We start from the raw sequence: 25399 nt of genomic DNA, 5'->3' as shown, positions 1-25399 counted from the left end.
ACTTTTGCCATTCTGTTTCGATGTTAACACGTATGTATACTCGGAAACAAGAATTGAGTGAACAAATACTTGTCTTAGTGATATATATTTAAATTTTATTTATTATACACCGGCGTGCAAAATTAAAGGAATACACAATTTTCACTGAAAAGTTGCTGATATTACAAGCGTTATAAAATCGTAACAAGGAAGCATACAGCAATCATTTTGAAATTTTTCCACAGAGTTTCCTGCATCATGTGGTACAGTGAGAATGCGAAGCTGCTTTCTCGTTCCAAAATTCAAAATTCCAATTCAAAAGAATCTACAGACGTTAAAAAATTTTGTTTAGAGCTAAAATGACGCGCGATAATTTGTACGATGTTTTATTGTACTATGAGTATTCAGCTGGCATTGTATTAATAGCGCAAGCAGCTCCTCGTGAGTATTGCACAGTCGAAAAATAAGTGTTCCTTTAATTTTGCATGCCAGTGGATATCATTGTAGTACAAAAGTTATTTAATATAATTGAAATAATTGAACATTTTTATAAGAGTGTTGTCAAAGTAATGATGAACACGTGAAGACAATTTGGGAGTGACAGGTACGTATTCCTTTCGCCACCCTCAATACATCCTTCGTACAGGGAAAGTGATTCGACGAGGAGGGGCAACAAAATATTCTCTTTCTCAAAATTCCATAAACGTACCTGCACACAAAGGATGCTATAACATATTACACATAAGTATACAGTGAATTGGATCAGTATATACACATAAGTAAAAAATTTTTCAGAGTGCAATTTCCGGTAACAATCGCACCACTTGCTTGCGTTGAAAATAATCGATTGCAATTTAGACGATTCAGTTCTACCACTTTTCTTATAAGAAACGGTAACCCTCTTACTATAAGAAAATAGATCTTTGCTCTTTACATTTGCTATGAAAGTTGTATATTCTTTGAAAACACGGACTAATTTTCAAGACGAATGGCACTGGATGATAGAAGCAACGTATTAGTTATTAACCGCGCAGAAACATGGCAATAAATTATTTACCTACACAGTAATCCCCACTAGAATTTTCTCGGGAATGTGCCTACTGAACGATAGATAATTGGGCGATTATAGTAGAATAAACGATAAACGGAAACATAGAAATACAATTCGCGAGCATGAGGAAAAAAAGAAAGGGTGCATGTGCACGATTACGCAGTATTATTTGTCGACCTTCGTATTGTGAGCATGAAGGCGGCGTTGAATAAAGATTTCGCTTACGCGATGACTCCGATGAAGATCCTGTCGTGGCCTGTTGGTACCTGGCCTCTTCAAGACTACAATATCTTTTCCGCTTTGCGTGTCATAATCACGAGTTGTCTTTTGGTACGAAATTCTTGCGATTCTGTTTCGATGTTAACACGTACGTATACTCGGAGACAAGAATTGAGCGAACAAAAAAGTGTAACTTGCATTAGTGATATATTTAAATTTTATTTATTATACACCTGTGTGCAAAATTCAAGGAATACCCAATTTTCACCGAAAAGTTGCTGATACTACAAGTGTTATAAAATCGTTACCAGGAAACATGCAGCGATCATTCTATGCTCATTTTAAATCAAAAAAACCACTATTTTTAGAAGTTTCATTCATGTGGTAGACTGAGAATGCGAAGCTGCTTTCTCGTTCCGAAATTCAAAATTCAAATTCAAAAGAATCAGACGTTAAAAAATTTTGTTTAGAGCTAAAATGACGCGCGATAATTTGTACGATGTTTTATTGTACTATGAGTATTCAGCTGGCATTGTATTAATAGCGCAAGCAGCTCCTCGTGAGTATTGCACAGTCGAAAAATAAGTGTTCCTTTAATTTTGCATGCCAGTGGATATCATTGTAGTACAAAAGTTATTTAATATAATTGAAATAATTGAACATTTTTGTATTGTAAATTTGATTATGCCAAGGAAATTGTGTAAACGATAGCGAATTAAAAAGGAAATTAAAATGTGGTTTCTGAGTAGGTGAAATTGACGCGGTTAAAAATTCTCATTCTTTTATAGCTACTAATGCTAACGATCGTGCAGTCGGAGATGTATTTAGACAGCAACGACGCCGAGAAAAATCTTGACGCATTAGTAATACTATCCTGCGGCATTCTGGCTGTGTCAAAGGTCATTCGTTTTCGTATTCGGCCTGCTGCCCTTATCTTGAATTTTACGTCCGCGGTCGAAGATTATAACGAATTGAGGGACGATGAGAAACGAGTGATAGTGCGAAAACACGCTTATATGGCCAGAGTGACTAGTGTCAGTATGATATTTTTCGCGTATTTCAGCTCGATTCTTTTCATAACTGTGCCAATGCTGGCTGAAAAAGAAGAGAAAAATGTAGTTAACGTAACGGAGGAAAGTACATCAGAGTATCCTATACCTTCCGAAAATGTAATGGCACTTGTAAAAATACCGAAAAATTTATACTTCTTTGTTTTTATCATGGAATACTTGATGCTGCTATTCACGAGCACTGGAAATCTAGGTAAGGTATCATCGTGTCTTACGAATTACTCATTGTCAGAAGCCACGCTAGTTAACTCCATAAATTGAAATGTGGTGATGAATGATAAGTACGAATATCATTTGTTAAAATGTACTTTGCCATTACAATTGTTTTGCTTTTGGCGATAGAAAGAGAAAGTATTATACGAAACTCGATTGACTTATAGAGGCACGTAATCTGGAATTAATACTTTCTTGCTAGGCGAATGTTATAACAAAAAGTACGTAATGTGTGGTCGACTTCATTTCTTTAAATGGAATGAAATTCTTTGTTTTATTTACACTACACTTAATCGTTAAAACGTGACGCTCGATTTATATTCGTAATTTCTCTTGTCACACTTCGTACGAAGAGTTTGCGCTTTTGAAATGTTGATTAGAACTTATTCACTTTGGACAATTAAATTAAGAACTGTATACCAAATGCAGTTGACTGGCTTGGCTTCGGAGAGGCTGAAATACCTATACTTGCTCAGGGTAGTTTAAGAATCTTACTCATTTATTTTGAAATATAAATTAGGAAGCGATTCGTTGTTTTTCGGTATCACTTTTCACCTGTGCGGTCAGGTAGAAATACTGAAACTAGATTTCAAGAGACTGAAAATAGGGAGCGAAAGAACGAGGGAACATTTTAACGTATTAACCAGGAGGCATATCTACTTAATTAACCTGGCCAATATGCTGATCGACACCATCAGCTCTATCTTGGCTATGCAACTATTCACGAGTTGTATACTTATTTGTACAAACGGTGAACATTCTTACCTCACTCGATAAAATTACACGAAGCCTGATGGCAAAAGTTTATTTAAATACGATCAATATGTTGGGATAATTTGCATCTGTTTTTAGGACTTCAATTCATTATCGCTCTGAGCATTGGAAACATCGTCATGGTTGTAAAAATATTTATGGTACTCGCCTCTCTCATGGTACAATTGTTTGCATACAGCTACGTGAGCGAATATTTAAGACGTCAAATGGAAGGCATCGGTGACTCGATGTATTTCTGCAACTGGTACGATATACCGAAAAGTGTGACAAAAGATATTATTTATGTCATTATGAGAACTCAGAATCCAATTTTCCTGAAGGCTGGAAAATTTTTTATTGTTAATATGGAATCTTACATGAGTATTATGAAAACATCTATGTCGTATCTCTCAGTTCTACGAGTAATGGTAACTGCTTGAGGACTTGTATAATGTAGAAATCTAGGAAGTCATGTTAATCTAATAAAGTACAATAAAATATTTAGTATTATTAAAATATCTGGTGATTCAATATTCATTTCAAATGCTCAAAATCAAATTGGTCGAACGTGCGCAGAAAATCGACTCAATAAGCTGTAGTTACTAATTCGTACAATGACCAACAGAAGATACAACAGTGTCGTTTAGGTATCGCGGAATACCACGCGTCGAAAACGTTGGAAATATATGTATACGTAAATACACATTTAAACGGATGGTATATAAATACAGATTTAATTATGGTAAGTAATGTAAGTTTGTTTAGTGACGTATTGAAATTAAATGCTGCTTCCCTGTAAAAACTGGCATATATTATTCGTTCGCGTTCTATCTCCATATTTTTCATATGAATATGGAATTGGCTATTGAACATATTCTCAATCACAAAACACTATGTTTGGAATTTCTTGGAGTATAAATAGATTAGGAAGGTATCACTGGTTTTGGAACGAATAACTTAGAAGAAAATTGAAATTGCTTGGTTATCTTATCGCGTCTAGCGATGGGACATATTACTTATCCCATGAATCGATAGTATCTGTACAAACGGTCCGTGTTTCCAGGCGCTGTACAGCGGAAAGCGTGTAATCAGCGGCTGAAGAAAATTGAGAGACGAAATTTATATAAAAAAAATACTCAATATATTCTAATTTCGTCATGGTACAATGGCATACGGAGGGAACAACGTCCTCTGTGCATTAAATGCGGATATTGCAATAAATGTACATGTACATACCAACAAGATTGAAAACACGCTGACATTTCGAATTCTGCTAGGCCTCGAAATCTGTCGGGTCAAGTAAGCATCGATGCCACACTAATGACAGACAATCAGATGGAGATACGCACAACACCTTAGTCCACAACAAGAACCAGCAGCTCGTTCTGTTCAGGTGAACGTGAATTCAAAATTTGCTACAGCGTAGGGTCGGGAATTCGACCTCGGCAGTGATCGATCTCGTCACAAACTTTCCGTGATGTGTTCTTACCGTTCGCTACAAATTTTAAACTGCACACTCTGAACACAGAACACTGGCGTCTTAATCACACTGGCTGATGCGTGGAAAGGAACTGCGAACGGCCAACTGCACGTGTCTGTCTCACGAAATCGTTACAGCTGTACACGGCGGTTATTTGCTGTGCGGTTTATACCCGTAATACTTTGGTTTGAGATACGTACGTAGCGTGGATACGAAAGGCGGTTTGATTTCCGTACCAAGTCGGTTACAAATTTCCGTCTACGTACCGTGTTTCGCTTGACAGATGCTTGATCTGCGTGTAACTTCGTATACACAGTGCTGCTGTCGGTATCGCTTCCAGACGTGCAATGCCGGCATCGCATTCAATTCTCTCGAATAGTATCCAGTGGGGGTCGACGAGCACGCATCCTTACGTAGTGGGGCCCCACTCACCACCCACTCCGTCACCGATTCTTCAGGAGGATCACGCGAATCGGAGAGATAACAAGGTGAGAGAGTTGTTACAATTGCGACATACTTCCACTATTCGATGAATCTGCGTATGTAACTGATATGTTTCGTTGGATTCGTACAATAAATTTTACTACTATATCTAAAATTTAATTCTTTACCTTATTTGTGAAACGTTCGAATTGCAACGCAAGGAGATCTCACCGGTGATCTGTCAATCTCGTGATTTCTCGTGTCTCCTACGTGACACTGCCGAGTCTCGATCCAGGGAGATCGCACAAACAGTCTACAATTTGCCATGGTATCAACCTCGAAGGGACACTTAGCAAAATACTCGCAATGAATCGTGGGAATTTGTCATACCACGTGACAGAATGAAAGTTCCTCTCGATGAATATACTCACTTTCAAAGAAATACGACAGGCACCAGGCTTCTTACTTCTTCGTTTTGAAAGTAACGCGATGCACATGAAGACCATTTGATCGCGAGTGCTATGTATTCCTCTCTACATTCTCGGTGCATTGCTAGTGGAGCAAAGGCGATATTACAGTAATTCGATGACAAAGAGCGAAATTTTCTCAAATGGACGACTCAAATTTCCACAAACATACCTACGTACGAAGCATGCTATAACCTATTAAACATAATTACGCAATGGTTTGGATCGTTGTATGCGAATAAATAAGAAATTTTCTAAAGCGCAATTTCGAGAACGCCCATCACGACCGCACCATTTGCTTGCTACGAAAATAATCGAATTACAATTTAGACGGAAAATAATCGAATTGCAATTTAGACGAATGTGGCTTTTCCACTTTTCATACAAGAAAGGGTAGCTTGTTACTATAAGAAAATAGATCTTTATTCTTTACATTTGCTTACATAACGTTGAAACTTTAGCCTGACAATTTTCAACGAAAGATGAATACCCTACGTAAACACAGATCGATTTTCGAAGCGCGTGTGTAGTATAACAATTTATAAGTTGAATATTCTTTCAAAACACGAACTAATTTTCAAGACGAATGGCACTGGACGACAGAAGCAACGGATTATTTATTAATCCTGGAGAAGCATGGCAATAAATTATTTCTCTACAAAGTAAACCACACTAGAATTTTCTTGTGCCCACTGGACGATAGATAATTGAGCGATTATAGTAGAATAAAAGATAAACCGGAACATAGAAATACAATTCGTGAGCATGAGGGAAGGAAGAAAGGGTGCATATGCACGATTACGCAGTATTATTTGTCGACCTTCGTGTTGTGAACATGAAGGCGACGTTGAATAAAGATTTCGCTTACGCGATGACTCCGATGAAGATCCTGTCGTGGCCTGTTGGTACCTGGCCTCTTCAAGACTACAATATTTTTTCCGCTATGCGTGTCATAATCACAAGTTGTCTTTTGGTACGAAATTTTTGCCATTCTGTTTCGATGTTAACACGTATATATACTCGGAGACAAGAATTGTGTGAACAAATACGTGGAACTTGTCTTAGTGATATATATTTAAATTTTATTTATTATACACCGGCGTGCAAAATTAAAGGAATACACAATTTTCACCGAAAAGTTGCTGATATTACAAGTGTTATAAAATCTTAACAAGGAAGCATACAGCAATCATTTTGAAATTTTTCCACAGAGTTTTCTGCATCATGTGGTAGAGTGAGAAAGCGAAGCTGCTTTTTCGTTTCGAACGTGTTTCAAATTTAACAGATTCTACAGACATTAAAAAATTTTGTTTAGATGTAAAATGACGCGCGATAATTTGTTTTATTGTACTTTGAGTATTCAGCAGATATTATAATATTAGCATAAGCAGCTTCTCGTGGGGATTGCACAGTCAGAAATTAAGTGTTTCTTTAATCTCGCATGTCAGTGGATATCATTATAGTACAAAAATTATTTAATGGATAACTGAAATAATTGAACATTCTTGTATAAACAAGACCTACTTAAAGAAACTTTAAAGAAAGACTTTATTATCATTGCACATTACTTGTGTTCTTCTTCAGAAACAAATGTCTTCTTTCAATAAATTTTATCATGGCAGGGAAATTGTGTAAACAATAGTGAATTAAAAAGGAAATTAAAATGTGGTTTCTGAGTAGGTGAAATTGGCACGGTTAAAAATTCTCATTCTTTTATAGCTACTAATGTTAACGATCGTGCAGTCGGAGATGTATTTAGACAGCAACGACGCCGAGAAAAATCTCGACGCATTAGTAATACTATCCTGCGGCATTCTGGCTGTGTCAAAGGTCATTCGTTTTCGTATTCAGCCGGCTGGACTTATCTCGAACTTCACCTCGGCTGTTGAGGATTATAACAAATTGTATGACCAAGAGAAAGGCGTGATACTGCGAAGACACGCTTACATGGGCAGAGTGGCAGGTATTGGTGTGGTACTTTTCGCATATTTCAGCGCAACTCTTTTCATGTCTGTGCCAATGCTGGCTGGGGAGGAAGTGAAAGATGTAGTTAACGTAACGAAAGATAATATTCCGGAATATCCTATACCTTCCGAAAAAGTAATGGCACTTATAAAAATGCCGGACAATTTATACTTCATTGTTTTTATCGTGGAGTACTTGATGTTGTTATTAACGAGCAATGGAAATCTAGGTACTGTATCATTTTGTTTTACGAATTACTCATTGCCAGTAGCCATGCGAATCAATTCCACAATTTGACAAGTGCAAGAGATCGATAAGTAGGGGCAACATGTGTTGCATATACTTTGAAATTACATATCCAGCTTTTTATTGTGTGCTGTTGAGATGTCGAGTTCAAATTTCGAACAAAGAAAGTAAGTACTTGAAAAAAAATGGAATTGATGAGTTTGGATTCAATGAGATGCTAATACCGATACATGTCGAAAGTAGCATTAGTATTTTGCTTATTTATTTTTCAATATGAATTAGGTAGTGATTCGTTGTTCTTCGGTATTATATTTCACCTGTGTGGCCAGGTGGAAATTCTGAGGCTCGACTTCACGAGACTGAGCAACGACAACGAAAGAACAATAGAACATTTCATCGTACTATCCAAGAGGCATGTTTACTTATTGAAACTAGCTAAGATGCTGAACGAGACGATCAGCTCTATCTTGGCAGTGCAACTATTCACGAGTTGTATTGTTATTTGTACAAGCGGTGAACATTCTTACATCACTTAATAAAATGACGCGAAGCACAATGGCGTAAGTTTATTTAAATACGATTAATGTATTGTGATAATTTGCATCTGTTTGTAGGACTTCAATTCATTATCGCTCTGAGCGTTGGAAACATCGTCATGACGATAAAATCGTTTATAGTACTGAGCACTCTGTTAGTGCAATTATTTGCATACAGCTACGTGGGCGAATATTTAAAGCGTCAAATGGAAGGCATCGGTGATTCGGTGTATTTCAGCAGCTGGTACGATATACCGACAAGTGTTGCAAAAGATATTATTTATGTTATTATGAGAACTCAGGATCCAGTTTTCCTGAAGGCTGGAAAATTTTTTATTGTTAATATGGAAACTTACATGAGTATTATAAAAACATCTATGTCGTATCTCTCAGTTCTACGAGTAATGGTAACTGCTTGAGGACTTGTATAATGTAGAAATCTAGGAAGTCATGTTAATCTAATAAAGTACAATAAAATAATTAGTATTATTAAAATATTTGGTGATTCAATATTCATTTCAAATGCTCAAAATCAAATTATCGAATGTCGAATGTGCGCAGAAAATCGACTCAATAAGTTGTAGTTACTAATTCGTACAATGACCGACAGAAGATACAACAGTGTCGTTTAGGTATCGCGGAATACCACGCGTCGAAAACGTTGGAAATATATGTATACGTAAATACACATTTAAACGGATGGTATATAAATACAGATTTAATTATGGTAAGTAATGTAAGTTTGTTTAGTGACGTATTGAAATTAAATGCTGTTTGCCTGTAAAAACTGGTATATATTATTCGTTCGCGTTCTATCTCCATATTTTTCATATGAATATGGAATTGGCTATTGAACATATTCTCAATCACAAAACACTATGTTTGGAATTTCTTGGAGTATAAATAGATTAGGAAGGTATCACTGGTTTTGGAACGAATAACTTAGAAGAAAATTGAAATTGCTTGGTTATCTTATCGCGTCTAGCGATGGGACATATTACTTATCCCATGAATCGATAGTATCTGTACAAACGGTCCGTGTTTCCAGGCGCTGTACAGCGGAAAGCGTGTAATCAGCGGCTGAAGAAAATTGAGAGACGAAATTTATATAAAAAAAATGCTCAATATATTCTAATTTCGTCATGGTACAATGGCATACGGAGGGAACAACGTCCTCTGTGCATTAAATGCGGATATTGCAATAAATATACATGTACATACCAACAAGCTTGAAACCACGCTGACATTTCGAATTCTGCTACGCCTCGATATCTGTCGGGTCAAGTAAGCATCGATGCCACACTAATGACAGACAATCAGATGGAGATACGCACAACACCTTAGTCCACAACAAGAACCAGCAGCTCGTTCTGTTCAGGTGAACGTGAATTCAAAATTTGCTACAGCGTAGGGTCTGGAATTCGACCTCGGCAGTGATCGATCTCGTCACAAACGATCTGTGATGTGTTCGTACCGTTCGCTACAAATTTTAAACTGCACACTCTGAACACAGAACACTGGCGTCTCAATCACACTGGCTGATGCGTGGAAAGGAACTGCGAACGGCCAACTGCACGTGTCTGTCTCACGAAATCGTTACAGCTGTACACGGCGGTTATTTGCTGTGCGGTTTATACCCGTAATACTTTGGTTTGAGATACGTACGTAGCGTGGATACGAAAGACGGTTTGATTTCCGTAGCAAGTCGGTTACAAATTCCTCTCTATGTATTCCTCTCCACATTCTCGGTGCATTGCTAGTGGAGCAAAGACGGTATTACAGTAATTCGATGACAAAGAGCGAAATTTTCTCAAGTGGACGACTCAAATTTCCACAAACATACCTACGTACGAAGCATGCTATAACCTATTAAACATAACTACGCAATGGTTTGGATCGTTGTATGCGAATAAATAAGAAATTTTCCAAAGCGCAATTTCGAGAACGCCCATCACGACCGCACCATTTGCTTGCGACGAAAATAATCGAATTGCAATTTAGACGAATGTGGCTTTTCCACTTTTCATACAAGAAAGGGTAGCTTGTTACTATAAGAAAATAGATCTTTATTCTTTACATTTGCTTACATAACGTTGAAACTTTAGCCTGACAATTTTCAACGAAAGATGAATACCCTACGTAAACACAGATCGATTTTCGAAGCGCGTGTGTAGTATAACAATTTATAAGTTGAATATTCTTTCAAAACACGAACTAATTTTCAAGACGAATGGCACTGGACGACAGAAGCAACGTATTATTTATTAATCCTGGAGAAACATGGCAATAAAGTATTTTCCTACAAAGTAAACCACACTAGAATTTTCTTGTGCCCACTGAACGATAGATAATTGAGCGATTATAGTAGAATAAAAGATAAACCGGAACATAGAAATACAATTCGTGAGCATGAGGGAAGAAAGAAAGGGTGCATACGCGCGATTACGCGGAATTATTTCTCGTTTTTTGTGTTGTGAGCATGAAGACGACATTGAATAAAGATTTCGCTTACGCGATAACTCCGATGAAGATCATGTCGTGGCCTATTGGTACCTGGCCTCTTCAAGACTACAATATTCTTTCCGCTATGCGTGTCATATTCTCGATTTTTCTGGTGGTATGAAATTTTTGCCATTCTGTTTCGATGTTAACACGTATATATACTCGGAGACAAGAATTGAGTGAACAAATAAGTGGAATTTGTCTTGGTGATATATTTAAATTTTATTTATTATACACCGGTGTGCAAAATTAAAGGTATACCCAATTTTCACCGAAAAGTTGCTGATATTACAAGTGTTATAAAATCGTTACAAGGAAGCATATAGCAATCATTCTATGCTCATTTAAAATCAAAAAATCACTATTTTCAGAAGTTTCCGGAATTTATCCCACAGAGTTGCCTGCATCATGTGGTAGACTGAGAATGCGAGGCTGCTTTCTCGTTCCGAAATTCACAATTCAAATTCAAAAGAATCTACAGACATTAAAAAATTTTGTTTAGATCTAAAATGATGCGCGATACTTTGTCCGATGTTTTATTGAACTTTGAGTATTCAGCAGACATTGTAATAATAGCGCAAGCAGATTCTCGTGGGGATTAAGTGTTTCTTTAATTTTTTATGCCAGTGGATATCATTATAGTATAAAAATTATTTAATGTTTAATTGAAATAATTGAACGTTTTTGTATAAACAGTACCTATTTTAAGAAATTTCATTGATACCAATTTCAATCTTCTGCTCATATACTTCTGTCCGAACATGATAAGTAAACTTCCTAGAAAATTCGCAATCATCCTCACCACTATGCAAATTCCACTTTGTAAATTTCATTATTACTGCACATTATTTGTGTTCTTCTTCAGAAACAAATGACTTATTTCAATAAATTTGATTATGGCAAGGAGATTGTGCAAACAATAGTGAATTAAAGAGGAAATTATAATAAGAGGCGCTAAATAAGAGGCGCTATATAAGAGGCGCTAAAATTGACGTGTTTAAAAATTCTTATTCTTTTATAGCTGCTAATGCTAATGATCGTGCAATTGGAGATGTATTTAGACAGCAGCGACGCTGAGAAGAATCTGGACGGTCTAGTACTTATTACTTGCGGCATTCTGGCAATGTCAAAGATCCTGCAGTTTCGTATTCGCCCTGCTGGCCTCATATCAAATTTTACCTCGGCGGTTAAAGATTATAACGAATTGAACGACCAAGAGAAACGAGTGATTGTACGAAGACACGCTTACATGGGCAGAGTGGCAGGTATCAGTGTGGTATTTTTCGCATATTTCGGTTCAACTCTCTTCATGACTGTGCCAATGCTGGCTGAGGAGGAAGTGGAAGATATAGTTAACGTAACAGAAGATAATACTCCGGAATACCCTATACCATCCGAAAAAGTGATGGAATTTATAAAAATGCCGGATAATTTATACTTCATTGTTTTTATCGTGGAGTACTTGATGTTGTTATTAACGAGCAGTGGAAATCTAGGTAATGTATCGCCGTGTCTTATGCGCCGTGTCATGCGAATCAATTCCACAATTTGACAAGTGAAAGAGAACGATAGGTAGGGGCAACATGTGTTGCATATACTTTGAAATTGCAATCCACAGCTTTGTATTATCTGCTTTTGAGATGTTGTGTTCCAATTATTCATTTTGAACAAATAAAATAAGTACTTGAAAGAAAATGGAATTGATGAGTTTGGGCTCAAAGAGACACAAATACCCTTACATGTCGAAAGTAGCATTAGTGTCTTGCTTATTTATTTTTCAACTTAAATTAGGTAGCGATTCATTGTTCTTCGGTATTATTTTTCATCTGTGTGGTCAAGTGGAAGTTCTGAGGCTAGAGTTCAGCAGACTGAGCAACGAGAATGAAAAGGCAAAGGAACATTTCAACGTATTAACCAAGAGGCATGTTTACTTACTGAACCTAGCCAAAATGCTGGACGATACGATCAGCTCTATCTTGGCTGTGCAACTATTCACGAGTTGTATACTTATTTGTACAAGCGGTGAACATTTTTACATCTCTTGATAAAATGACATTAAATGACATAAATTTATCTAAATACGATGAACGTGTTGGAATGATTTACGCCTGCTTTCAGGACTACAGTTCATCATCGCTCTGAGCGTTGGAAACATCGTCATGACGATAAAAACGTTTATAGTACTGAGCACTCTGTTAGTGCAATTATTTGCATACAGCTACGTGGGCGAATATTTAAAGCGTCAAATGGAAGGCATCGGTGATTCGGTGTATTTCTGCAACTGGTACGATATACCGAAAAATGTGGCAAGAGATATTATTTATGTTATTATGAGGACTCAAGATCCAGTTTTCCTGAAGGCCGGAAGATTCTTTATTGTTAATATGGAAACGTACATGAGTATTATGAAAACTTCTATGTCGTATCTCTCAGTTCTACGGGTAATGATAAATGCTTGAGGACTTGTATAATATAGAAATCTAGGAAGCTATATTAATATAATAAAGCACAATAAAGTATTTAGTATTATTAAAATATTTGGTGATTTAACATTCATTTCAAATACTCAAAATCAAATTGATCGTGTGTGCGCAGCAGATCAATAAGTTCAATAAGCTGTAGTTAGTAATTCGTGTGACGACCAACAGATGATGCACACACAAAACATTTAAATATACAGATATTCGGCTACGTGTGCAGTAAATTTAAGGATGATTCCTAAAAACCAAATAAAACGAAAATCAAGAATAATAAATTACGTTTTCAGCTAAGTCTTTTACTTGTTGACATTTAAAAAATGGCCAAAAATCCCTGCACGCGAGCAATCCTCCTTACAAGAGCGATAGTGGGTCATCCTAAGCAGCGGGGTATACAGGGATTCTTCAAAATCAAACGATATATGGGCAGCAGCTTACCTCGTACAAGTCACGGAGAGTAAGATTATGACATTTGAAAACGTAAACCATTCTGCACAACGTTTTGTAAGAGAAATCGTAGATTAAACATTACTGTTTACTCATTAAAATCCACAACTACATATCGAAAAGAGTCTCATGAAATTTTTGAATGGAGACGATTAATGTTTCCTCTAAACATTTGCCTCCATAAATAATCAACAAATAATAGCACATATAATCAATGTTTACACAAACTTCACACACGCACCACGAGCATCACCGTCGTGTGTCCACAAAAAAATCAATCGTACATTGAATGGCGTCGTCCTGATGATGACGTTGCTCATACACCTGTACATTTACGCTTACGCAGACGACGCTGTCGAACCTCGATCGGAAGAAATCGTACAAGCCGTCTAAAATCTACTCTGGTATTAACCTTGAGGACACTTAGCAAGATACTCACAATGAATCGTGGGAATTTGTCGTACTACGTGACAGAATGGAAATTCCTCTCGATGAATATATTTACTTTCAAAGAAATACGACAGACACCAGACTTCTTACTTGTCCGTTTTGAAAGTAACGCGAGGCACATGAAGACCCTTAGATCGCGAGTTCTATATATTTCTTTCACCATCCTTGCGCATTGCTAGTGAAGCAAAGGAAATATTTCTGTAATTCGATGACGAAGAGCGAAATTTTCTCTACTGTACGACTTAAACTTCCACAAACATACCTACGTACGAAGCATGTTATAATCTATTAAACATAAGTACGCAATGGTTTGGATCGCCGTATGCGAATAAATAAGAAATTTTCCAAAGTGCAATTTCGAGAACGCCGATCACCATTTCCTGCGAAAATAATCGATTCCAATTTAGATGATTCGGTTCGGTTCTTCCACTTTTCTTATAAGAAAGGGTAGCTTCTTACTATAAGAAAATAGATCTTTGTCTTTACATTTGCTTACATAACGTTGAAACTCTAGCTTGACAGTTTCCGATGAAAGATGAATATCCTACGAAAACGCAGATCAATTTTCGAAGCGAATGTATAGTGTAACAGCTTACTATGGAAGTTGAACATTCTTTGAAAACACGGTCTAATTTGCAAAACGAATGGCGTTGGACGACAGAAGCAACGTATTAGTTATTAATCGTGTAGAAGCATAACGATAATGTATTTATCGACGATGTAACCCCCCACTGGAATTTTCTCGCAAATGTGCTTACTGTACGGTAGATAATTGAGCGATTATGGTAGAAAAAAAGAAAAGCCGGAAAATCGAAACACAATTCGTAAGCATAAAGAAGAAAGGAAAGTGTACGTATTCACGATTGCGCGGAATTATTCGTCGATCTTCATCTTGCGAGGATGAAGGCGACGTCGAGTAAAGATTTCGCTTACGCGATGACTCCGTTCAAGATCCTAGCGTGGCCTGTTGGTACCTGGCCTCTTCAACTTTATGATACCTTTTCCGCTATACGTGCCGTAATCACGATTTTTCTGTTGGTATGAAACTCATATCATTTTGTTTGGAAGTTAAGGTGTATGTATACTGAGGATGGAAGTTAACGTGTATGTATACTGAGAGACAAAAATTGAGTGGACAAACAAGTGAAACTAGTCCTAGTGATATATATTTAAATTTTATTTATCATACGCCGATGTGCAAAATTTCTGAACAGCTGAAATTGACGCGTTCAAAAATTCTTATTCTTTTATAGCTACTAATGATAGCGATCGTGCAATCGGAGATGTATTTAGACACCAGCGACGCTGAGAAGAATTTGGACGCCGTAATAATACTAACTTGCGGCTATTTGGCAGTGTCAAAGATCCTGCAGTTTCGTATTCGTCCTGCTGGCCTTATCTCAAATTTTACCTCGGCGGTTAAGGATTATAACGAATTGAACGACCAAGAAAAACGAGCGATAGTACGAAGACACGCTTACATGGGCAGAGTGGCAGGTATCAGTGTGGTACTTTTCTCACATTTCAGCGCAACCCTCTTCACGGCTTTGCCAATGCTGGCTGGGGAGCAAGTGAAGGATATAGTTAACGTAACTGAAGAAAGTATACCGGAATACCCTATGCCTTCCGAAAAAGTAATAGCACTGGTAAAAATACCGGATAATTTCTACCTCATTGTTTTTATCGTAGAGTACTTGATGTTGCTATCAACGAGTAATGGAAATATAGGTAATGAATCGTCCTGTCATACGAATTGCTCATTGTCAGGAGCCATGCCAATCAATTCCACAATTTAAAAAGTAAGAGAGAATGATAAATAGGAGCAGGATTTATTGCATTATTCATTTTGAACTTTTTTTGTTTTTCTTTTCTTTTCTTTTTTTTTTTTTTTTGCACATGGAGAAATCCTCATAGACATTCCGCTACTGCTAAAAATCGGCAACAGTAGAATAACGTCGGACTTTTACCGACTAAAACTCCACGATGACCATCCTACGCGTGTGACAGGAGTGCTCCAGGGACCTCTTACGAATTATCTTTCCGTTGCACCCCCCATTCATTTTGAACTATGAAGGTAGCAACTTCATACCCAGTGGAATTCATTAGTTTGGCTTCTGAGAGGCTAAATTACGTCTCAGCGTAGCTCAAAGATCTTGTTTATTTATTTTCAAATATGAATTAGGAAACGATTCCTTGTTTTTCGGTATCATTTTTCACCTGTGCGGTCAAGTAGAAATTCTGAAACTTGATTTCAAGAGACTAAGAAACGAAACCGAAAAAACACGGGAACATTTCAGCGTACTAACCAAGAGGCATGTTTACTTACTGAACCTGGCCAAAATGCTGGACGATACGATCAGCTCTATCTTGGCCGTGCAACTATTCACGAGTTGTACACTTATTTGTACAAGCGGTGAACATTCTTATATCACTTGATAAAATGTCATTAAATGGCATAAATTTATCTAAATCGTGTTGGAATGATTTACGCCTGCTTTCAGGACTACAGTTCATCATCGCTCTGAGCGTTGGAAACATCGTCATGACGATAAAAACGTTTATAGTACTGGGCACTCTATTGGGGCAATTATTTGCATACAGCTACGTGGGCGATTATTTAAACCGTCAAATGGAAGCCATCGGCGACTCGATATATTCCTGTAGTTGGTACGATATACCGAAAAGTGTGACAAAAGATATTATTTATGTCATTATGAGAGCTCAAGACCCAGTTTACCTAAAAGCTGGGAAATTCTTTATACTCAATATGGAAACGTACATGAGTATTATAAAAACTTCTATGTCGTACCTGTCAGTTCTACGGGTAATGATAAGTGCTTGAGGCCTTGTATAATATAAAAATAGAGGGGGTGGTATACTTATCTAATAAAGCTCAACAAGATATGTAATATTACGCTTTTGATGACTAAATATTCATTACAAATGCTCAAAATCAAATTGATCGAATGTGCGTAATCGATTGTCCCAGTATTCTGTTATCGTCGATAATTCGTGCAATGACCGAAAACATTTAAAATATATGTGTATGCACATCATTATTACATTGGCACTTGTAGCTTCAAAACTCAATGGTTATGTCATACGAAGGACTACGTAACCGATAAGTGTAAGTCAGCCTTTCGTTTCTACTTACGCGTTATTAAATCTTTCAGTCGACGGAAGACTTTAATCCAGGAATTAAGAAATTTCAAATCTCAATAACGCACTGATATAGACCAATAAAATTAATATGAAAAATCGAAAATTTGTTGTTTATTGTTGTTAAAGGGTAAAATGAAGACATTCTTTAAATTATACGAAATAAAATTCATATAAAAACAGGGTGAGGTACAATTAGTCTATTACCTTGATCACCAAGCCAAGTTCCATGTTCCTGGGCTACCTCAGCATGAGAGACGACATCGGTGCAGTGAAAAATGCCGTCCTGATGGTGAACTGTCTCGCAGAGCTGTACCTCTAGGTCTACTCAGATAAATCGCCCTGCTATCGATCTCGATGACGTGTAGCAAACGATCTGAAGCTAATAACGAACAGCAAAAGTTGATCGTACCACGCAACAGCTGGGAAATTTTGAAAAAATGAACATATTCGCTTCCAAAGAAACACCGACGATACCAGCCTTTTACTTGTCCGTTTTGAAAATAATGCGGGACACGTGAAAATCATTGTATCGCGAGTGCTATGTATGCCTTTGGAAACCTTCGATATATTCCGTGTGTAACAAAGGCGGCATTACTGTTCCTCGACGAGGAAATACAACGGAACTCTCTTACGTACGACTCACACTCTCGTAAACATACGTACGCACGAATCATGCTACAAGTTGTTACACACGAGCATATAGTAATTTGCATTAGTGTGTACGGATATACATGACATATTGTAGAATACAATTTCGAAGGACACCGATCACGATCGCACCATTTGCTTGCGTGAGAAAATAATTGATAGCGATTTAGACGCTTCATTTCTTCCACTTTCAGTATAAGATAGAGTATTTTCCTGCTATAAGAAAATAGATCCTATTTTTTTGCGCTTACCTACATATCGTATCGTAAGTTAACATATATGATATATACTCGGGAACAAAAATGAGTTGTTAAATAAGTGGAACCAGCTCTATTGTTATATATTTAAATTTTACGTATTATATATCATTATAATATATTAATTATTTAGTAAAATATTGAAATTGAGATTTATATTTTTGCGTAAGCAAGCCATAGTTAGCGAAAATACATTGATACTTACATCCACCATTTATCTACATACTTTTGCCCAAACATCTAAAACGATGCTTCTAGAAGTCACTTTCATTGTTTCCTGTAATATAATTAATGTTTCCTCTAAACATTTGCCTCCATAAATAATCAACAAATAATAGCATATATAATCAATGTTTACACAAACTTCACACACGCACCACGAGCATCACCGTCGTGTGTCCACAAAAAAATCAATCGTACATTGAATGGCGTCGTCCTGATGATGACATTGCTCATACAACTGTATCTTTACGCTTACGCAGACGACGCTGTCGAACCTCGATCGGAAGAAATCGTACAAGCCGTCTAAAATCTACTCTGGTATTAACCTTGAGGACACTTAGCAGGATACTCACAATGAATCGTGGGAACTTGTCGTACCACGTGACAGAATGGAAATTTCTCTCAATGAATATATTTACTTTCAAAGAAATACGACAGACACCAGACTTCTTATTTGTCCGTTTTGAAAGTAACGCGAGGCACATGAAGACCATTTTATCGCGAGAGCTATGTGTTGCTTTCCCCATTCTCGATGCACTGCTAGTGAAGCAAAGAGAATATTTCTGTAATTCGATGAGGAAGAGCGAAATTTTCTCTAATGTACGACTTAAACTTCCTGTACGACAAACATACCTACGTACGAAGGCATGCTAGAATCTATTAAACATAAGTACGCAATAGTTTGGATCGTTGTATGCGAATAAATAAGAAATTTTCCAAAGTGCAATTTCGAGAACGCCGATGACCATTTCCTGCGAAAATAATCGATTCCAATTTAGATGATTCGGTTCGGTTCTTCCACTTTTCTTATAAGAAAGGGTAGCTTCTTACTATAAGAAAATAGATCTTTGTCTTTACATTTGCTTACATAACGTTGAAACTCTAGCTTGACAGTTTCCGATGAAAGATGAATATCCTACGAAAACGCAGATCAATTTTCGAAGCGAATGTATAGTGTAACAGCTTACTATGGAAGTTGAACATTCTTTGAAAACACGGTCTAATTTGCAAAACGAATGGCGTTGGACGACAGAAGCAACGTATTAGTTATTAATCGTGTAGAAGCATAACGATAATGTATTTATCGACGATGTAACCCCCCACTGGAATTTTCTTGCAAATGTGCTTACTGTACGGTAGATAATTGAGCGATTATGGTAGAAAAAAAGAAAAGCCGGAAAATCGAAACACAATTCGTGAGCATAAGGAAGAAAGGAAAGGGTATGCATACACGAATGCGCGGAATTATTCGTCGATCTTCACCTTGCGAGGATGAAGGCGACGTCGAGTAAAGATTTCGCTTACGCGATGGCTCCGTTCAAGATCCTATCGTGGCCTGTTGGTACCTGGCCTCTTCAACACTATGATATCTTTTCCGCTATACGTGCCGTAATCACGAGTTTTCTTCTGGTATGAAACTCATATTATTTTGTCTGGAAGTTAACGTGTATGTATACTGAGAGACAAAAATTGAGTGGACAAACAAGTGAAACTAGTCCTAGTGATATATATTTAAATTTTATTTATCATACGCCGATGTGCAAAATTTCTGAACAGCTGAAATTGACGCGTTTAAAAATTCTTATTCTTTTATAGCTACTAATGATAGCGATCGTGCAATCGGAGATGTATTTAGACACCAGCGACGCTGAGAAGAATCTGGACGCCGTAGTAATACTAACTTGCGGCTATTTGGCAGTGTCAAAGGTCCTGCAGTTTCGTATTCACCCTGCTGGCCTTATCTCAAATTTTACCTCGGCGGTTAAGGATTATAACGAATTGAACGACCAAGAAAAACGAGCGATAGTACGAAGACACGCTTACATGGGCAGAGTGGCAGGTATCAGTGGGGTACTTTTCGCATATTTCAGCGCAACTCTCTTCACGACTTTGCCTATGCTGGCTGCAGAGGAAATGAAAGATATAGTTAACGCAACGGAAGAACATATTCCGGAATATCCTATACCTTCCGAAAAAGTAGTGGCACTTGTAAAAATACCGGAAAATTTATACTTCATGGTTTTTATCGTAGAGTACCTGATGTTGCTATTAACGAGCAATGGAAATCTAGGTAATGAATCGTCGTGTCATACGAATTGCTCATTGTCAGGGGCCATGCCAATCAATTCCACAATTTAAAAAATAAGAGAGAATGATAAATAGGAGCACCATTTGTTGTATATACTTTGAAATTACAATCCACATCCGTATATTCTCTGTTAGTAAAATATTGAATAATATATTGAATTATATTGAACAATTATTAATTTTGAACTATGAAGCTAGCAACTTCATACCCAGTGGAATTCGTCAGTTTGGCTTCTGAGAGGCTAAATTACTACTATTGCCTCAGCGTAGCTCAAAAGATCTTGTTTATTTATTTTCAAATATGAATTAGGAAACGATTCCTTGTTTTTCGGTATCACTTTTCACCTGTGCGGTCAAGTAGAAATTCTGAAACTTGATTTCAAAAGACTACGAAACGAAAACGAAAGAACAAAGGAACGTTTCAGCGTATTAACCAAGAGGCATGTTTACTTACTGAACCTGGCCAAAATGCTGGACGATACGATCAGCTCTATCTTGGCTGTGCAACTATTCACGAGTTGTATACTTATTTGTACAAGCGGTGAACATTTTTACATCTCTTGATAAAATGACATTAAATGGCATAAATTTATCTAAATACGATGAACGTGTTGGAATGATTTACGCCTGCTTTCAGGACTACAGTTCATCATCGCTCTGAGTGTTGGAAACATCGTCATGACGATAAAAACGTTTTTAGTACTGAACACTCTATTGGTGCAATTATTTGCATACAGCTACGTGGGCGATTATTTAAAGCGTCAAATGGAAGGCATCGGCGACTCGATATATTCCTGTAGTTGGTACGATATACCGAATAGTGTGGCAAAAGATATTATTTATGTTATTATGAGAACTCAAGATCCAGTTTACCTGAAGGCTGGAAGATTCTTTATTGTTAATATGGAAACGTACATGAGTATTATGAAAACTTCTATGTCGTATCTCTCAGTTCTACGGGTAATGATAAGTACTTGAGGCCTTGTATAATATCGAAATGGAGGGGGGTATATTTATCTAATAAAGCTCAATAAGATATGTAATATACTTTTGATGACTAAATATTTATTACAAATACTCAGAATCAAATTGGTCGAATGTGCGTAATGGATGGTCTCGCTAGTCTCTGTCGTAGTCAATAATTTGTGAAATGCCGGAAAACATTTGAAATATATGTATATGTACATGATTATTACATTGGCACTTGTAGCTTCAAAACTCAATCGCTTTGGCATTTGAAAGGCTTGGTAACCGATAAGTTTAAGTCAGCCTTTCGTTTCTATTTACGCGTTATTAAATCTTTCAGTCGACGGAAAACTTGAATTCGGGAATTCAAAAATTTCAAATCTCAATAACGCACTGATATAGATCAATAAAATTAATATGAAAAATCGAAAATTTGTTGTTTATTTTTGTTAAAGAGTAAAATGAAGACATTCTTTAAATTATACGAAATAAAATTCATATAAAAGCAGGGTGAGGTACAATTAGACTATTACCTTGATCACCAAGCCAAGTTCCATGTTCCTGAGCTACCTCAGCACGAGAGACGACATCGGTGCAGTGAAAAATGCCGTCCTGATGGTGAACTGTCTCGCAGAGCTGTACCTCTAGGTCTACTCAGATAAATCGCCCTGCTATCGATCTCGATGACGTGTAGCAAACGATCTGAAGCTAATAACGAACAGCAAAAGTTGATCGTACCACGCAACAGCTGGGAAATTTTGAAAAAATGAACATATTCGCTTCCAAAGAAACACCGACGATACCAGCCTTTTGCTTGTCCGTTTTGAAAATAATGCGGGACACGTGAAAACCATTGTATCGCGAGTATTATGTATTCCTTCGGCGACCCTCGATATATCCCGCGTGTAACAAAGGCGGCATTACTGTTCCTCGACGAGGAAGTACAACGAAACTCTCTTACGTACGACTCACACTCTCGTAAACATATGCATGCACAAAGCATGCTATAATTTACTACACATGAGCATATAGTGGTTTGTATTAGTATGAACATGAACAGTATCTCATTTTGTAGAATACAATTTTGAAAGACACCGATCACGATCGGGTCATTTGCCTGCGTTGAAAATAATCGATAGCAATTTAAACGTTTCAGTTCTTCCACTTTCAGTATAAGATAGAATATTTTCCTGCTATAAGAAAATAGATCTTAGCTCTTCGCGCTTACTTACATATCGTTCTAACTGATAGTTTCCGATGAATATCTTCCGTATCAGATCAATTTTCATAGCGAGTGTACAGTTTAATAACTGATTATGAAAATTGAATATTCTTTCGAAACACAATCTAATTTTTAGAAGAAATAACGTACGACGACAGAAACCATTATACAGAAGTATGGCAATAAAATATTTATCTAGAAAGCAACCGGTCCACAGGAATTTCCTTGGAAATGTGTAATAGACGTAGAAACGATAACCTAGTAGACGATAGATAATTGAGCGATTACAGTTGAATAAGACATAATACGAGAAATAAAAATACACAATTTGTTACTATGTAGGAAGAAAGAAACGAAACGTATTCATGATTACGCGAAATTGTTTGTCTACATTTTGTGAGGATGAAGGCATCGCGCAGTAAAGACTTTGCTTACGCGATGACTCCGTTGAAGATCCTGTCGTGGCCAGTTGGAACCTGGCCTCTTCAAAATTACGATATCTTCTCTGCTACGCGTGCGATAATCGCAATTTCACTTTTGGTATGAAACTTTTCTCATTCTGTTTCGAAGTTAACATGTATGCTATATACTCGGGAACAAAAATAAGTTGTCAAATAAGTGGAACTAGCTCTATTGTTATATATTTAAATTTTACGTATTATATATCATTATAATACATTAATTATTTGGTAAAATATTAAAATTGAGATTTACACTTTTGCATAAACAAGCTATAGTTAGCGAAAATATAATACGTTGATACTTATATCCACCATCTATGTACATACTTTTGTCCAAATGTTTAAAACGATGCTTACAGAAGTCACTTTTAGTTAATTTCATAATTATTGCAGCAGATTAAAAAATGTCGTCCTTTTCTAGCTATTAATGTTAACCATCCTGCATATTGAAATGTATTTGGATAGCAGCGATGCCGAGAAGAATCTAGATGGTCTAGCATTAATTACTTGCGGTATTTTGGCGGTATCAAAGGTCATCCGTTTTCGTATTCGGCCGGGTGGCCTTATCTCGAATTTTACCTCGGCGGTTAAGGATTATGACGAACTGAGAGATGAAGAGAAACGAGTGATAGTGCGAAGATACGCTTACATGGCCAGACTGGCGTGCGGCAGTGTGATATCTTTCGCGTATTTCACCTCGACCATTATGATGACTCTGCCTATGCTGGTTGGAGAAGAAGAGGAAGATATTGTTAACGTGACAGAAGAAAGTACACCAGGCTACCCTATACCTTCCGAGTATGTAATGGAAATTATACAATTGCCGGACAATTTGTATTTCATCGTTTTTATCGTCGAGTACTTGATGCTGATATTCCTGAGTACTGGAAATCTAGGTAATGAATCATCCTGTCATACGAATTAGTCACTATCAGAAGCCATGCTAATCAACTCCATAAGTTGAAATGTAGAGATGAATGATAAGTACGAGCATAATTTGTCGAAAGGTGATCTGCAATATGTAATTCCTTTGCTTATGGCGATCGAAAAAGGAATTATTGGACGATAATTTCGAGGGGCACATGATCTGAAATGAATAATTTTCATATAAGTGATTATGTGACAGAAGTACAGTGATCAACCTCATTTTCCGATCAAAATGCTGATGGTATACGACGTCTTTTTTTATTTATATCGATTCCTTACAATAATCTCCTAAAACTTGATGTACGAATTTTACGCCACTTCACTTATACATATAGATATGGCACATTAGATCAAATCAAAGTATATTGTGAAAAAATTTTATTATTGAACTTGAACCTCGTGTGTACGTAGCGTGTGTTTGGCATGTGGATTAATATTCATTTAATGTACGTTCAAAATAGTGTTTAAAAAAATCAACTACGAAAGTAGTGTTTAAAACTATTAAAACGATAAATGAGTAACTCTAAATACGATTATTACACTATCCGGCCTGTAATTTTTGTTGTTAAAATGTAGAACATCGACTATTCGTTTTGAACGATGATATTAAAAGTTTGAAGTAGAATGGAATTGATTAGTCTGGGATCTGAATGGCCTAAAATACCAATACGTGCTCATAGTAGGTCAAAAAATTCATTTATTTATATTGAAATGTGAATTAGGGAGCGATTCGTTGTTCTTCGGTATCATTTTTCACCTGTGCGGTCAGGTAGAAATTTTGAGGCTTGAGTTCAATAGGTTGAACAACGAGAACGAAAAAGCAATGGAACATTTCATCTCATTAACCAAGAGGCATATTTACTTGCTGAAGTTGGCCAAAATGCTGAGCGAGACCATCAGCTCTATCTTGATTGTGCAACTATTCACGAGTTGTGTACTTATTTGTACAAGCGGTAAACATTCTTACCTCACTCGATAAAATGACGCGAAGCACAATGGCATAAGTTTATTTAAATTTAATTAATTTATTATGATGATTTGCATCTGTTTTTAGGACTTCAATTTATTATCGCTCTGAGCGTTGGAAACATCGTCATGACGATAAAGTCATTTATAGTATCGAGCACGCTACTGCTGCAATTATTTGCATACAGCTACGTGGGCGAAT

General features: G+C 36.8%; 7 protein-coding genes across 8 annotated transcripts in view; all 7 read left to right on the top strand.

The window, feature by feature from the left end:
• Nucleotides 1-1156: 1156 nt before the first annotated feature.
• Nucleotides 1157-3803, top strand: LOC100741468 (odorant receptor Or2-like). The gene is made up of 4 exons (XM_024368471.2): nucleotides 1157-1360; nucleotides 2038-2512; nucleotides 3053-3283; nucleotides 3385-3803. The coding sequence occupies exons 1-4, from the start codon at nucleotides 1223-1225 to the stop codon at nucleotides 3723-3725; spliced, it is 1185 nt and encodes a 394-aa protein (XP_024224239.1). The 5' UTR covers nucleotides 1157-1222; the 3' UTR covers nucleotides 3726-3803.
• A 2551-nt stretch (nucleotides 3804-6354) lies between these two features.
• Nucleotides 6355-8925, top strand: LOC100741347 (odorant receptor 67c-like). Of its 2 annotated transcripts, none has more exons than XM_003490525.4 (4): nucleotides 6355-6628; nucleotides 7375-7849; nucleotides 8149-8379; nucleotides 8481-8925. In XM_003490525.4, the coding sequence occupies exons 1-4, from the start codon at nucleotides 6446-6448 to the stop codon at nucleotides 8819-8821; spliced, it is 1230 nt and encodes a 409-aa protein (XP_003490573.2). In that variant the 5' UTR covers nucleotides 6355-6445; the 3' UTR covers nucleotides 8822-8925. The 2 variants fall into 2 exon arrangements, with proteins under 2 accessions (XP_003490573.2, XP_024224236.1); XM_024368468.2 differs by having other exon boundaries at nucleotides 6499-6665.
• A 1897-nt stretch (nucleotides 8926-10822) lies between these two features.
• Nucleotides 10823-13433, top strand: LOC100747852 (odorant receptor Or2-like). Its single transcript, XM_003490497.4, has 4 exons — nucleotides 10823-11019; nucleotides 11926-12400; nucleotides 12696-12926; nucleotides 13023-13433. The coding sequence occupies exons 1-4, from the start codon at nucleotides 10882-10884 to the stop codon at nucleotides 13361-13363; spliced, it is 1185 nt and encodes a 394-aa protein (XP_003490545.1). The 5' UTR covers nucleotides 10823-10881; the 3' UTR covers nucleotides 13364-13433.
• A 2065-nt stretch (nucleotides 13434-15498) lies between these two features.
• Nucleotides 15499-16074, top strand: LOC117151809. Its single transcript, XM_033321457.1, has one exon. It carries the CDS (start codon nucleotides 15538-15540, stop codon nucleotides 16072-16074), a length of 537 nt encoding a protein of 178 aa, XP_033177348.1. The 5' UTR covers nucleotides 15499-15537.
• A 544-nt stretch (nucleotides 16075-16618) lies between these two features.
• Nucleotides 16619-17650, top strand: LOC100747730 (odorant receptor Or2). The gene is made up of 2 exons (XM_033321445.1): nucleotides 16619-16691; nucleotides 16780-17650. Exons 1-2 carry the CDS (start codon nucleotides 16619-16621, stop codon nucleotides 17118-17120), a joined length of 414 nt encoding a protein of 137 aa, XP_033177336.1. The 3' UTR covers nucleotides 17121-17650.
• A 2150-nt stretch (nucleotides 17651-19800) lies between these two features.
• On the top strand, nucleotides 19801-21651 carry LOC100741226 (odorant receptor Or2-like). Its single transcript, XM_003490495.4, has 4 exons — nucleotides 19801-19977; nucleotides 20164-20638; nucleotides 20966-21196; nucleotides 21293-21651. The coding sequence occupies exons 1-4, from the start codon at nucleotides 19840-19842 to the stop codon at nucleotides 21631-21633; spliced, it is 1185 nt and encodes a 394-aa protein (XP_003490543.1). The 5' UTR covers nucleotides 19801-19839; the 3' UTR covers nucleotides 21634-21651.
• Nucleotides 21652-23210: 1559 nt separating this feature from the next.
• LOC100747491 (odorant receptor 65a-like) overlaps nucleotides 23211-25399 on the top strand; it is a 3507-nt gene continuing 1318 nt past the window's right edge. Inside the window, exons 1-3 of the mRNA XM_033321461.1 lie at nucleotides 23211-23383; nucleotides 23726-24200; nucleotides 24954-25184. Coding sequence (XP_033177352.1) covers nucleotides 23246-23383; nucleotides 23726-24200; nucleotides 24954-25184 — 844 coding nt within the window. The 5' untranslated portion in view covers nucleotides 23211-23245. The remainder of the gene's footprint in view (nucleotides 23384-23725; nucleotides 24201-24953; nucleotides 25185-25399) is intronic.

This window comes from Bombus impatiens, unplaced genomic scaffold, assembly GCF_000188095.3.
Source record: "Bombus impatiens unplaced genomic scaffold, BIMP_2.2 scf_0452, whole genome shotgun sequence".
Taxonomy (NCBI): domain Eukaryota; kingdom Metazoa; phylum Arthropoda; class Insecta; order Hymenoptera; family Apidae; genus Bombus; species Bombus impatiens.
This window is presented reverse-complemented; position numbering and strand designations above follow the sequence as displayed.

What these genes read in the sequence shown, in the direction of transcription:
- LOC100741347 (XM_003490525.4), top strand. Translation starts at nt 6,446, where the DNA reads ATGCACGATTACGCAGTATTATTTGTCGACCTTCGTGTTGTGAACATG. An exon ending in AACGAGCAATGGAAATCTAG is followed by an intron (nt 7,850 to 8,148) that starts GTACTGTATCAT and finishes AATATGAATTAG; the next exon opens with GTAGTGATTCGTTGTTCTTC. An exon ending in TATTGTTATTTGTACAAGCG is followed by an intron (nt 8,380 to 8,480) that starts GTGAACATTCTT and finishes ATCTGTTTGTAG; the next exon opens with GACTTCAATTCATTATCGCT.
- LOC100741226 (XM_003490495.4), top strand. Translation starts at nt 19,840, where the DNA reads ATGAAGGCGACGTCGAGTAAAGATTTCGCTTACGCGATGGCTCCGTTC. An exon ending in AACGAGCAATGGAAATCTAG is followed by an intron (nt 20,639 to 20,965) that starts GTAATGAATCGT and finishes AATATGAATTAG; the next exon opens with GAAACGATTCCTTGTTTTTC. An exon ending in TATACTTATTTGTACAAGCG is followed by an intron (nt 21,197 to 21,292) that starts GTGAACATTTTT and finishes GCCTGCTTTCAG; the next exon opens with GACTACAGTTCATCATCGCT.
- LOC100747852 (XM_003490497.4), top strand. Translation starts at nt 10,882, where the DNA reads ATGAAGACGACATTGAATAAAGATTTCGCTTACGCGATAACTCCGATG. An exon ending in TATTCTCGATTTTTCTGGTG is followed by an intron (nt 11,020 to 11,925) that starts GTATGAAATTTT and finishes ATTCTTTTATAG; the next exon opens with CTGCTAATGCTAATGATCGT. An exon ending in AACGAGCAGTGGAAATCTAG is followed by an intron (nt 12,401 to 12,695) that starts GTAATGTATCGC and finishes AACTTAAATTAG; the next exon opens with GTAGCGATTCATTGTTCTTC.
- LOC100741468 (XM_024368471.2), top strand. Translation starts at nt 1,223, where the DNA reads ATGAAGGCGGCGTTGAATAAAGATTTCGCTTACGCGATGACTCCGATG. An exon ending in TAATCACGAGTTGTCTTTTG is followed by an intron (nt 1,361 to 2,037) that starts GTACGAAATTCT and finishes ATTCTTTTATAG; the next exon opens with CTACTAATGCTAACGATCGT. An exon ending in TATACTTATTTGTACAAACG is followed by an intron (nt 3,284 to 3,384) that starts GTGAACATTCTT and finishes ATCTGTTTTTAG; the next exon opens with GACTTCAATTCATTATCGCT.
- LOC117151809 (XM_033321457.1), top strand. Translation starts at nt 15,538, where the DNA reads ATGATAGCGATCGTGCAATCGGAGATGTATTTAGACACCAGCGACGCT.
- LOC100747730 (XM_033321445.1), top strand. Translation starts at nt 16,619, where the DNA reads ATGCTGGACGATACGATCAGCTCTATCTTGGCCGTGCAACTATTCACG. An exon ending in TACACTTATTTGTACAAGCG is followed by an intron (nt 16,692 to 16,779) that starts GTGAACATTCTT and finishes GCCTGCTTTCAG; the next exon opens with GACTACAGTTCATCATCGCT.